Source organism: Eptatretus burgeri, chromosome 11 (genome assembly GCF_056783735.1).
Source record: "Eptatretus burgeri isolate ZD-2024b chromosome 11, Ebu_testis_v1, whole genome shotgun sequence".
In the NCBI taxonomy this organism is placed as follows: Eukaryota; Metazoa; Chordata; class Myxini; order Myxiniformes; family Myxinidae; genus Eptatretus; species Eptatretus burgeri.
In genome coordinates, this window is record NC_140971.1 from 98329357 (window position 1) to 98343305 (window position 13949).

At 42.2% G+C, this 13949-nt stretch overlaps 1 protein-coding gene across 11 annotated transcripts in view; it reads right to left on the reverse strand.

The window, feature by feature from the left end:
• Nucleotides 1-13949, reverse strand: part of ABCC12 (ATP binding cassette subfamily C member 12) — a 192921-nt gene that overhangs the window by 97453 nt on the left and 81519 nt on the right. For 10 of the 11 annotated variants that reach the window (XM_085847594.1, XM_085847599.1, XM_085847593.1 and 7 more), the window contains one exon: nucleotides 8934-9041. The exons of the other annotated variant lie outside the window; for it this stretch is intronic. In XM_085847594.1, coding sequence (XP_085703720.1) covers nucleotides 8934-9041 — 108 coding nt within the window. The remainder of the gene's footprint in view (nucleotides 1-8933; nucleotides 9042-13949) is intronic. 11 annotated transcript variants of the gene reach the window in all.

A 13949-nucleotide genomic window follows, 5' to 3' on the forward strand; every position in this document is an offset into this window, starting at 1 on the left:
GACGCAACGAACAGGTCAACATTCACACAAGGACATTTATTTGTACACACGTAAGCATGCAAACACGTATGCAATCAAACACGTATGCAATCATGTAGTCAATAAAGCAATGCAGGAACGAGTAAGAGAAAGAACTGCAACCGTTCTATTATTATGTACACAATCACTTCGCAGTTCATTACTTGACGGACAAGGCGCCACGACATTCATACAAAGAAAAACCCCAGGAAAGGGTGGGGCAAAACTGGACCTCGTGGGCCTTTAATAGTTCACGGAGCCGTGGAGACCGCAAGAGCTCCGAGAGGCTGTGCTGGTTACCTGCCACCTTCGTGGTGACTCGCTGGTTGACCCTCGACGTTTCGTCGACACAGCAGTTGGCGCTGCGCGACTTGCTTGGCCCGGGCCCCGCTGTGTGGCCTAGTGGTTCTGCATAGTCGACGACGCCTCAGAGGAACGAACGGGCCTTTGCTCTTTCAAGAGTTGATGCTCTCTTAAGAGCCCGCCTGTTCCTCAGCGTTGGCTCAGACCGTTCTGTCGCCGGCCGGCGACCTCTCTCCGGCTTTCTCCACCGACCCGTTGTTCTGCATGGCACAGCAGGCTGGCTGCGCTCCAAGCTCCGACTGCCCTCCAATGGACTCGAACCTTGTCAGGCTGCTGGCTTCCTCCGACTCGACGCCAGCTCGACTCCAGACTTCCACTCCTCTGCCGGCAAGAACTGACTCGCTGTGCGTTCCAGCGCGCCTTTTTATGGGGTCCGTGGGAGGTCTGATCTTTCACCTCTCACCCTTCACCCCTCGCTGGCTCTGCCCCTTTTGATCTTTTGATCCAATTTCATCGCGAAGCTCGGACATGCGTGGACATGGGTGAAATCATCAACCACGTGGAGCGCGGACATTGCAGGAATCATCAGCCATGGAAAGCGGACGTTGTGGAAATCATCAGCCCCCGCGTCTGCCGGCGGAGATGCCGCTCATCCGTGGGATTCGCCGTGGCTGGCGAAAATATGGCGGCGTAACGGAGATGAAGGTGAGGCGATGTTGTGGTTGCTTTGTGGTGGGGATGGCCTGGTTAAGAGGTGGTTGTGGTTGTTGAAGTAGTGGTTGTGGTTGTTGGAGTAGAGGTTGTGGTTGTTGAAGTCGTGGTTTTTCCAAAATAAAGATAGGAAAAGAATAATGGCTGACTCAAAGATCACAGCCCGGTTACACGAATAAATCCCTTTCGACATCGGTGGAGAAATCTAATCTGAACACACACTTATCGACATTACTGATTTCTGGGAAGCCTGAATGGTGTTCTGTGAACTTCCACAACCGTAACAATATATATATATATATATATATATATATATATATATATATATATATATATATATATATATATATATATATATATATATACATACAATATATATTGCCACCTCCCATTCTCTTCTTGCCGAAGAAGCTGAATAAAACAACCAAGAAGGCTTACGCAAGGTAAGTGCTTGCCTTGTGTTGGCCTTCTTGGTTGCTTTATGCAGCTTCTTTGGCTGGAGGTGTGTGGGAGGTGTCAATTTATTGATATAATCTTAGCCACCTGTGTTTAATTGATTAGGTGAGAGCTGATTGACTATTCCATCCATTCACAGGAGAGAGATGTGGGTGGGTCTTTCAATACCAGGTGGGGTTAACTCGGTCTGTCATCCTTCCAAGGTCAGCAAAATGAGTACCAGCATGCTGGTATACTGTGTCAGAGTGGCGACCTGTCCAGGATTGTGCCCAATAGCCAAGGAGACAGCTTCAGCAGCATCAACGCTCTGCACAGTGTATGGTCCCAATCTCCTCCTCCTTTCTATACATATGTGTGTGTGTGTGTATATATATATATATATATATATATATATATATATATATATATATATATATATATATATATATATATATATATACATATATATATATATATATATATATATATATATATATATATATATATATACATATATATATACATATATATATATATATATATATATATATATATATATATACATATATATATATATATATATATATATATATATATATATATATACATATATATATATATATATATATATATATATATATATATATATATATATATATATATATATATATATATATATATATATATATATATATATATATATATATATATATATATATATATATATATATATATATATATATATATATATATATATATATATATATATATATATATATATATATATATAGTGTGTGTGTGTATATCCTGGTGTTGGTGCAGTGGTTAGGGCAGTGGCTTGGGATCCAAAAGGTCCTGAGTTCAAGCCCCGTTGGGCCACTGAATTAATACACCAGGGGATTGACTCAGCCTGTCATCCTTCCGAGGTTGGCGAAGTGAGTACCAGTGTACTGGGCCCGGTGTATACCCCAGTTAAAATAGGTGTACCATATCCCTGTGTCGTAAGAGGCGACCAGGGTTGCGTCAGGAAGGGCATCCGGCGTAAAACATGTGCTAAATCATGATGCGGATCATACGGATGATCCGCTGTGGTGACCCCTAACGGGAGCAGCCGAAAGAAGAAGAAGAAGATATAATGTGTGTGTGCAATGTTTTTCCAATCCTCCAATGTCCAGTGTTTTTGTTCCTCAGCCACCATCTGCTGTCTGTCACAGGTTTACTTACATTTTGCGAGATACCACTCCAAGGGACAAATACGACCCTTGCATGTGATACATTGACGGGACAATTATGCCCTTTTTTTTTTTTTGTATACCTTGGTCGAGGCTCGTATGAGAGCTAACACACAACTCACAGCAAGGAGGCATGAGACAAGAGGGGCGGGAGTGGAAGGGACAAAACAGTGGGGAACAGACACATTAGGTGAACTGTGGAAGGGAGAGGGATGGGGATGGGACGGGGAACATGGTGAAGAGAAGATGGACGTTTCAGGGACTTTCAGGAAGGAAAGTAGGAGAAATGAAGGAAGTGGGCTTGGGTGGATTATCGGGGGTAGAAAAGATCAAGGATTTGGATGGGGGAAGATAAGAGGTGGTGGTGAACAGCTGTTTTGAAAGCCTGGAGGGAAGAATGGGAAAGAACAGAGTGAGGAAGTTTATTCCAAAGGCGGGAAAAAAGAGGAGTGAAAGAGTGAAGATGAGCAGTGATTCGTGATTTTGGTAGTTTTACCAGAAGGGGGTTGTTGGCGGACCTTGAGCGCCCTGTGGAAATGTGGTGGGGACAAATCGCAGAGAGAGCAGGGGGGGCAAGGCTGGAGAGGAGTCGGTAGAAGACAGAAAGACCACCGACCAACCTGCGGTGATTGAGTGAGAGGCCCAAAGACTCAGCTTCATTGCGGGAGATGCCAATGATCTTAAAAGCCCTGGTTTCGACAGCGTGAAGCCGAGAAAGGTGGGAGGCAGGAGCACCAGCCCAGAGGGGAGAGCAGTACTCCATCAGGCTACGGACAAAAGCTTTGTAAGTGGTCAGGAGCTCAAGAAGGCCGAGGAAGGACTTTGCACGACGGAGGATTCCCAGTCGGCGACTGGCTTTTGAGGCGAGGTTGGAAATGTGACTTTCCCAGGAAAGGTCATGGCAGATAGTGAGACCCAGAAGCTTGAAAGAAAAGACTTCTTCCAGAGGATTGTTGAGAAAGTGGATGGGGGGGGTTTGTAAACGGTCCTTTCGAAGAGACATAGTGAGAGTGTGAGATTTGTCTGGATTGAAAGACATGTTCCACGTGTTGGACCAGTTTGTGATTTTATCCAGATCTGCAGTGAGCGAAGAAGCTGCTGCTTGCCGGTCTGAGGGATGACAGATGGTACGGCAGAGGGTGGAGTCGTCGGCAAAGAGAAATAGAGGATTTTCCAGAGAGTCCGAGAGATCATTGATGAAAACCAGAAAAAGAACAGGGCCCAGACGCTACCTTGAGGAACTCCAGCCTGCACAGGAAGAGGGGATGAAAGAACTCCATTTAGGGCCACACGTTGACTGCGACAGGAGAGGAAGTCTGCGAGCCATGAGTGGAGATGGCCTTGAATACCATGGGAAGAGAGTTTGGTGAGTAGGGCAGGGTGCCAGACTGTGTCAAAAGCACGTGATATGTCCAGGGATACGGCTCGGATTTCCTGTCTGGCATTGAGGACCTCCATCCATTGATGGGATAGCAGAAGCAGCATATCCAGGGTAGAGTGACCTTGTCTGAAACCAAATTGATGATTGGAAATCAAGCCATTGGAGAAGAGGAAGGATTTCATGTCTGAAGCGATGATGGATTCCATCACCTTGCTGATGATTGGGAGAAGGCTGATTGGTCTGTAGTTATAGGGATCTGTTTTTGCACCTTTTTTATGCAGGGCAGTGATGTTAGAAGATTTCCAAGCAGATGGCAGATGACCTTGGGCAAATGAGAGGGTGAATAGAACAGAGAGAGGGTGAGCAAGAGCAGAAGAGCAGGCTTTGAGGACACGTGGGCTGATGCCGTCTGGACCGGTTGCAGAATCTGACTGGAGGTTTGAAAGCAAGCTCTCCACCTTGTCAGGAGAAAAGGATGCAGAGTCCAGGGACAGTTGGGTGCGACTGGGTAAAGTGGGTAGAGATAGTGATGGGTTTAGGACACAAGATTTAGCTGCAAACACCGAGTTTAGACATTCAGCTTTATCACGTGTGGAATCAGCAGTGCGGCCATTTGAGGTAAGGGAGGGGATGGAGGGGGAACATACACCAGAAACAGATTTGATTAAACGCCACCAGGATTTTGAGGAGGGAGAGAGGTTTGAGAGTTCAGACTTGAGATGAGAAAGATGTTGTTTTCTGGCTCTCCTGAGGGTAGATACACACTTGTTCCGAGCTTTGTGGAAAGAACTGAGATTTCCCTCAGTTGGGTTTGCTTTCCATGAGGCAAAGGCAAGTTGTTTCAGGACAACTGCCTCGCCACAATCTTCAGTAAACCAAGGGCGGGAGGAAGGGGGGGGGGACAACTGAAGACGAGAGGGGATAAATCTGTGCATGAGGGAGAGCAAGTTTCTTTGAAAGAATTCCCAGGATGAGTTGATGTTTGAGAAAGTAGTGATAGGAGACCAGTCTGTAAGTTTGATGGCTGCTCGGAGACCCTGCCAGTCGGCTTGAGTGAAATGCCAGACTCGACGGCGGTGAGGTGGTTCTCTGATAACAGCCAGAGAGATGTCCACTTTGACAAGGACGTGGTCAGAAGAACCAATTGGAGCGAAGGAAGAGCAGCAGATATTGTCAGGGAAATTTGTCAAAATCAGATCCAGAAGAGATGGAGTACCATTGGTTGAGATCCGGGTCGGGAAGTTGACCGATTGAGTCAGTCCCAATGAGTCGCAGAAAGCTTTTGCTGAGGTGTCATGGCAGGTGAGAGAGGTACCCACACCTAGCCAACTGGCGTGATGACAATTGAAGTCACCACATAAGAGGAAGAGAGAGCTTTAATGCTTTAATGCTTGTGGTATTCCGTTGTACAATCTTCGACACTTTTCACTCACTCACACAGCCGGGTATTCGAGCAATCCAGCGATTCATCACCACACACCATGTCTGGACACGCATTAATGCTGATGTGCACCGTTGGGCCAAGCAATGTCTTTAATGCCAACATCATACTGTTGTACCACATGGTAGCTTTTCAACACCAGATAGGGGTTTCAACAAGGTCCATGTGCACTTATCGGTCCCCTTACCACCTTCAAATGGGCACTGCTATTAACTGACTTGTGGTGACCGCTTCACTCGTTGGCTGTAAGCGACACAGATAGCCAACATCGCACCTATCATCACCAGGACCTTTGTCCACATCTGGATCGCACGCCTTGATGTTCCATCAACAATCACTAAGAATAGTGGTATCCAGTTTGAATTGGCTTTCCTTGAGCTGACTCGACTCCTGGGTACCGACCACGTGCAAATCACCGCTTCCCATCCAGCAGCGAATGATACGGTGGAGCGTTTCCACTTCTAACTCAAGTCTTCCCTGAAAGCACATGACAAATCCACACACTGGACGGACATTGTGCATATGGTCCTGCTTGGTACGCAAGCTGCTCTTAAAGAGGACCTTGGTTGCTCCACTGCAGAGTTCGTGTCCGGTGCACTGCTTCGTCTCCCAGGAGAATTCTTCTCAGCATCTAATGACACCTTGCCCGACGCTACCAACTCCACCAACCAACTTCGTACGGCCAAGCAGGGCCTCTGGGCAACACCAACATGTACACCTTCATCACGCCCGGGTTTTTATTCTGGGCAGGAATTTTCTATGTGCACACATGTATTTGTACGGCATGACGCTGTCCAGAAACCCTTGTTGCAACCATATGACAGACCTTACAATGTTCTGCAATGCTCCAAGAAGAACTTCACAATGGATATTAACGATGGTCGTGAGACAGTCTCCATAGATCGCTTGCAGCCAGATTTTCTTGATGCAACACCAGAGTCGACCCTCCCACTGAAGAACCAGTCAACACCGACTACAACAATACCCTTACCGTCATATACGACCCACTCTTGGCGTCATGTGTACTTCCCAACACGATATTTATGAAGAGTACCTTTTGCTGTTGACAATTTATTACCTCCGCCACAGAAGTAGTGGTTGTGGTTGAAGGAGGTTATGTTTTAACCCCTTTCTGTCTGTTTGTCTGTCTGTTACTTGTAAAATCGATGATTTTTCAAGTATATTGGTCAGTCGATTTTGTCATTCTGTCTGTCTGTCTGTCTGTCTGTCTGTCTGTCTGTCTGTCTATCAACCACAGGTCACAATTTCAAACCGATCTTCACAAAACTTCACCACATGGTAGAGTTTGTCATAAGGAAGAAGCCTCTTGTTTTTTTTTTTTATGTCAAAAGGTCAACAAAGACCAAAGGTCAACAACTAAGGTGGTGTTCCTAAAATCCTCAATTTTCATCCGATTGACTTGAAATTTCAATAGGATTTATATTTCAGGTCACTGAATTCAACAAGCCAATTATTTTTGAGGTCAACATGGACCAAAAGGTCCACATAGGCCGAATTTCTAAAATTGTCAGTTTGCATCCGATTCACTTGAAATTTGAAGGGGATTTACAAATTTGGTCATTGAATTCAACCACCAAATATTTTTGAGGTCAAATCTGTTTTATGGATTTTGCAAGTGTCGTGCTCTGCACGACGTCTTCTTCTTGTTTGTTTGTCTGTTTGTTTGTTTTTGTGCAGGATATCTCAAAAAGTTGTGGATGGATCCAGATGAAATTTTGTGGACAGATTTGGTGTGTGACAACGACAAACTGATTAAATGTTGGTGAAGATCCGGATCCAGATCCGGATCTGGCTATCAGAATTTTTTTTTTAATGATTCTTCACCATTGAGAGATGTGGCCAAAAACGATATACAGCATGATTTTTCAAAAATGTATGGGGCCAGACATGTTCTTGTGGATCAGGCATTACATGGCGGGGGTATGTGCTCCAACGAGTGCCCTTCTAGTTTTTGCTGTGACTTTTAATCTTACATGGACAGTCAATATCTCTTATTCTACATTATGTATTTTGTTTGTACCTTCCATTGAATTAGTGCACTAGGAGGGGAAGTGCTGTCGTGGTATCATTTTGCCTTTCATGTTGCAGTACCTTCAGAAAGTATTCACACCCCTTGACTTTTGTCACATTTTTGTTGTGTTACAGCCTGAATTTAAAATGGATTCAATCTAATTTTTGTACATCGATCTACACAAAATACCCCGTAATGACAACGTGAAAACATGTTTTTCGAAATCCTTCCAAATTAATCAAAAATGAAACGCCGAAATGTCGTGCATCAATAAGTATTCAACGCCTTTGATATGACACTCCAAATTTGGCTCAGGTGCATCCACTTTCCTTTGATCATCCTTGAGATGTCTCTACAACCTGATTGGAGTCCACCCGTGGCCAATTCAATTGGTTGGACATGATTTAGAAATAAACACACCTTTATATATACGGTCCCACAGTTGCAGCGCATGTCAGAGCAGAAACTCTACCATGAAGCCAAAGGAACTATTCGTAGAACCCTGAGATAGAATTGTGAGGAGGTGTAGATCTGGGGAAGGGTATAAAACAATTTCTAGTGTTGAAAGTTCCCAAGAGCACAGTGAGCTCCATCATTAGGAAATGGAAAGAATATGGAACCACCTGGAGCTGGCTGTCCTACCAAACTGAGCAATCAGGCAAGAAGAACCTTGGTCAGGGAGGTGACCAAGGACACAATGACCACTCTGACAGAACTGGAGTTCCTTGGCTGAGATGGGAGAAACTGCCGGAAGGAGAACAGCCTCTGCAGCACTTCACAAATGAAGGCTTTATGGGAGTGTGGCCAGACAGAAACCACTCCTGAGAAAAAGGCACATTACAGCACACCTGCAGTTTATACGTATGTAAATGTGCTGGAGCTCCGGTTGACCGGGGGTTTTCCGGAACCGGGTGCAACCAGAAGAGAGACGAGTGGGTGACTGTGTCATGGTTGGAAGAAAGGATTGACTCTGATTCCGAACGCCTTGGACATCTTTTCCTTCCACGCTAAAAGGTACAAGAGCATTAAAAAATTTGTGTTGAAAATAAAATGTTGAAAAATATTTCAAACATAATTGGAATTTTATTGTGCTGAAGGTTGAAAGGGGTTGTCTCGACAATTTTTTATTTTTATTTTTTTAAATCGAGAACAACTTTTCTCAGGGATTGTCCATTCGTTAAGCAATTCTCCAAAAATTAGCAAGTTCAATGTTTGATTTTCTTTTGTTTACCGACATCCAATTGTTCTGCAATATCCCATATAATAATCCAGTGATTCCCCAACATTAGCTGTTCAGCATATTGAATGTTTGTGTGACAGCAGTTGGTTGCATTTGAGAATGCCCAAGATCACCGAAGATCTTCAAAAGAATGCTCACACCTGAATTCTTGCAATTGAGATCCTCGATTCTGCCACCGCCTTGATTGAGAAAGGCAGCATACCGATGGTGACTCGCATCACATTGAAAACAGCAGCAACAGTAAAGGCCTGTTAAGAGGTACAAGAAAAGACAGAACATCTAAGAACAGTTTGTAGTTTGGATAATTCGTGTTCACGAGAAATGTGAGAACGACAGAGTGGAGGACACAAAAGCAGAACCAAGTTGAGGTTTTTCAAAAAAGTCGAAGGCTTATAAAATCAAACGTTTCATCCGCAGGGTGTCCTTCATCAGGGACTAACACAGACTAGTGCTGAACTTAAAATTCTCTCCCAACTCATTACTTCTCGAACACAGGCCTGTACTTGACCACGGATCACGTTGAACCATTCTTATCACCACCTATGTTGTTTTGGAGTTGTTTTATCCTCATATTGACCTTCATTTTTATGCCTCTGCCAAGAAAACCATGAGAGGCATTATTTTTTTGGGTTGTCCGTCCGTCCGTAAGTACGCAGTCCGTCAGTGTTAAATCTTCGTAAATGCGATATCTAAAAAAAAACAGCTGAAGGGATCTAAGTCAAACTTGGTCCAAGTATGTATAATGATGCAAGGATAAACTGATTCGATTTTGGGGTCAAAAGGTCAAAGGTCATGTTTGGTAAAAATTATGTTACCCAGCTAACTTGTGAACCAGTGATAGGATTTTGAGCAAACATGGTATAAGTATACAGTATGATGCAAAGATGAACTGATTACATGACACCATTAAGAGGTCAAAGGTCAGAGTTATTGATAGGTTTTCGTTACTGCGATAACTCGAGAACGGCTGAAGGGATCCAAGTCAAACTTGTACAAGTATGTATAATGATGCGTACATAGACCGGTTAGATTATCGGGTCAATAAGTCAAAATTCAAAGGTCTTATCAGGTAAAAACGTGATATTTGAGAACAGCTGAAGGGATTTTAATCAAACTTGGCACAAGTATGCGCAGTGATGTCATGATGTGGGTGGAGGCGCATCTGTCGACGTCGAAGAGTGTCGTTGTAGTTTATTATAAAATCTCTTTTTGGTTGTGGATCTCGTACTATTATTGTGAAATGAAATGGACAGAACAATCGAAATTATCTTCATGTTAAATAGCCTGACAAACGGGATAATACTGCCACAAATCCCAATTGTCATACGCAACCTGAATAGCCAGATGACCTCAGCCATCCTACCGTTGTTGCCTGCAGTCTTTGAAGACCTTTGGCCACGCCGAATCACAAGGCATCAGCAAAGTGGTTTATTCTTTCCCAAAAGTTGGATCACCGCAAATGCTTTTTACCATTCATAAATTATGGATGTGTACAGTTCTCAAGTCAGAGGAATTCGAGGCCTACAAGAATAAATCCACGTGTTATAGGCTACACACAGATATTTACAAACATTCCCTACACGGCTGGTTTGCTGATTCACATATGTATGCAATCGGCAATGGCCAACATGCATCATTTTATGTTCTCCTCCAGTAGAACATTCACAAAAAGGCAAAACTTTTGCCTTCTATTCTGACATCCTGCCTCTGTACAAAGAGAAAATGTAAATCATTCAGCAATGAAGACAATATTTATGACACACAATGGAGAACCTTCGCACAGCCATTTTTTTCCTTGTCACCAACTTGTTGAAGTTGCTGTGTCATTCACTTTTTGGAAGCAGAGATAATCGAAGTTTTGATGAGGAGAAACTCTAGGAATGCATTAAGAAGCATGCCCTAGACTATAGAACCTAGAGTGTGCATCTGAACGCAGCCTGAAGTACCTGTTCGGAGGCACAGCGGATGCAAACAGGTGTGCGTGGACCGATATATCACCCCAGGTGCTGGCGAAGCAATGCGGTGGTAAAAGTCACCTGCAGAATGTGCCCCTTTCTTCAGGCATGATAAAAACAAAAACAAAAGAGTGGTGGTAAAAACCACACGCTAATCTAGGTGCCAGAAGATTCTTGTTCAGGTCGTACCTTGTGCGATGGACCCAAGTCATAACTCCAGAAGGAATGCTCCCGCATTGGGGCAGATTTCTAAAATAGGACCATTCAACACAGCAGTTCATCATAACAAGAAGACGGAGAGTGATCTCAAAGCATTCCCCACACTGGATAACACTTTTCCACCAGGCATGGTGTCGAGGAGAAGGGCAGATTATCAAGGGGCGCCATGGTGCCGTGCTTCCTCGAAACTGCTATTTCCTCTCTCAGCTGAGCAAACAGGCAGTGCGAGCTTGACAAACAAACAGTGGCTCTGTCTATCCATTAGGAAAGCAAGATGGAGGCAAAATCTTGCAAAATATCAATATACAGTCGTTCAAAAATGGCCAGAATGAAAGACATGGACTGTAAATACAGCGATGCACTTATAAAATCAACAAAACATGAAAAACGTATATCTCACCCCCATTGCCCTATTCAATGCTTGTAGCAATACCTTATTATCAAGAATTAATAGAGCAACAAACATCGCTTTGAAATCTCATTAATTTTTGAGATTCAAAAAAACAAATTGTTGGTCATCACAATTAGTACAATATTTTAAATACCAATCTATTTAATCATTAACAAGTTTTATGCAAGAGCATTTATAAAATCGAAGTGCCCGAGATGTATTTATTGCATACTAATAATAATCTATACGTAATAATAATTAATTATTATCATTTGATGTACTGTTACGTTGCAGGGGGTACGTATTAGCTTGTTTGTTATGATAGTGTGGTCCATGTGTTCATGTAGGTCAGATTAACTTATGTAACCAAGGACCTGTTTGAGTGAATTTGTCCTGTTCTTATGTATGCTGTGAGTGGAAATATAGTTGACGTAAGGTTTAGATAGCGAGGAGTACGACATACAGCGGCCTGCAAAAGTATTAACCCCTGACCAATAATGCCACATTTAGATGAATTATGAATAATGTGGAAATAATTTTTCCAAATGAACTTTTTTATTCATAACTGAGGAGATCAAACGAAACACCATAATGTGTTTATCGCTTAATATATTATCAAATAAAGTGGTGTATGATTAAAGTTATTCTTATGTAGTAGTACTTGAAATAAAAGTCGTAATTAATTAAGTTTGAATGAGGATATTGCGTTGCTGTGTTGACCGACTGTCTGGACACAACTTTGAGGTTGTAGGGCCATTGATGTTGAGTATTCTACTGAAGTGGACGTGTGTCCGTGGTTGTGGATCCACTGTTTGGAGAGGTTCTTGGCTGAAAGGATCGAAATCTCGATGATGAACGGTGCCCAGCTGATGATCCGGGCAGTTGGGAAATCAGTAACTTGTTTATAAGTTCAGGTTATAACTTCAAATCAAATAACTTTTGTAAATACTTACCAGTGCATAATATATCCATGTTTGCATGTTTATATATATATATATATATATGTGTGTGTGTGTGTGTGTGTGTATGTGTGTATATATATATATATATATATATATATATATATATATATATATATATATATATATATATATATATATATATATATATATATATATATATATATATATATATATATATATATATATATATATATATATATATATATATATATATATATATATATATATATATATATATATATATATATATATGTGTGTGTGTGTGTGTGTGTGTGTGTGTATATATATATATATATATATATATATATATATATATATATATATATATATATATATATATATATACACATGGTGTCCCAAAAAATGTACTCACTCTTTAAATGATAATAAATGCGTTGTTTATTGACTTAGAAACAAGATTAATGGTTAAATGGATAAATGCATATTTACAAATGTTCAAACTGACGACCATCATGTTCCAAACACAGCCGATAACAAGGACAAATGGATTCAACAGCGTTACAAATAATTTCATTTGGAACTGCAAGACATTGTCTTTCAATTTCCTCTTTCAGCTCATCGACTGTTGCTGGTTTTGAGCCGTAAACCTTATTTTTGAGATATCCCCATAAAAAGAAGTCCATTGGAGTGAGGTCTGGGGAACGCGCAGGGAATTCAACACTACCTCTTCGCCCAATCCATCTGTTTGGAAAAGTTGCTTCGAGATAGGCCCTTACATCACGGTGGTAGTGGGGAGGTGCTCCATCTTGCTGAAAGTAAATCTCTTCATCACCAAATATCTCTTCGACACGTGGACTGACGGATTCCTGCAGCAAGTTTAAGTAAACATCCCCAGTGACAGTTTGGTCAAAAAAGAATGGCCCTAGGATGCCCAATGCTGATATCCCACACCACACAGTAACCCCTGGTAAGTTTAAATGGTGTTCCATAGTAACATGCGGATTTTCAGGAACCCAGTACGTGCAATTGTGTCGGTTAATTGAGCCATTTAACTTGAAGCTGGCCTCATCGCTCCAAACAATTTTGGATGGAAATGCTGCATCTTCTTCACATTTGCCCAGGTACCACTCACAAAATTCAGCTCTCCGGTCAGGATAGTCTTCATTTAGAGCGTAGATTAATTTTGGAATCTAACTTTTCCAATTAATTCGCTTCAAAATGCGATGGGCGCTTGATTTTGGGATTCCTGTCTCACAAGACATTTGTCGTACAGATTTCCGTGGGGATCGGTGGAGGGTTTCCAGCAATTGATTTTCCTTTGCGAGGGTGGTTGATGACCGTGGTCTTCCTGAACGCTCCTTATGGACGTCATGCACAGCTCCATCCGTTTCAAACTTATCTCGGATGCGAGCAATGGTGCGTCACGTTGGTGGATCTTTGTGAAAATGTCTTCTAAATTGTCTTTGCACTTCCGTGATGTTTTCGTGCTTCCAGTAGCACTTTTATGATAAATTTTCTTTCTTCAAAACCTAGTCGTACTTCTGCCATTATTAGGGTCAATTTGATCTGAAAAGAAATGAAAAATTCAATGAGTTATGAGGAGCCAAAATGTGAGTACATTTTTTGGGACACCCTGTATGTGTGTGTGTGTGTGTGTGTGTGTGCGCG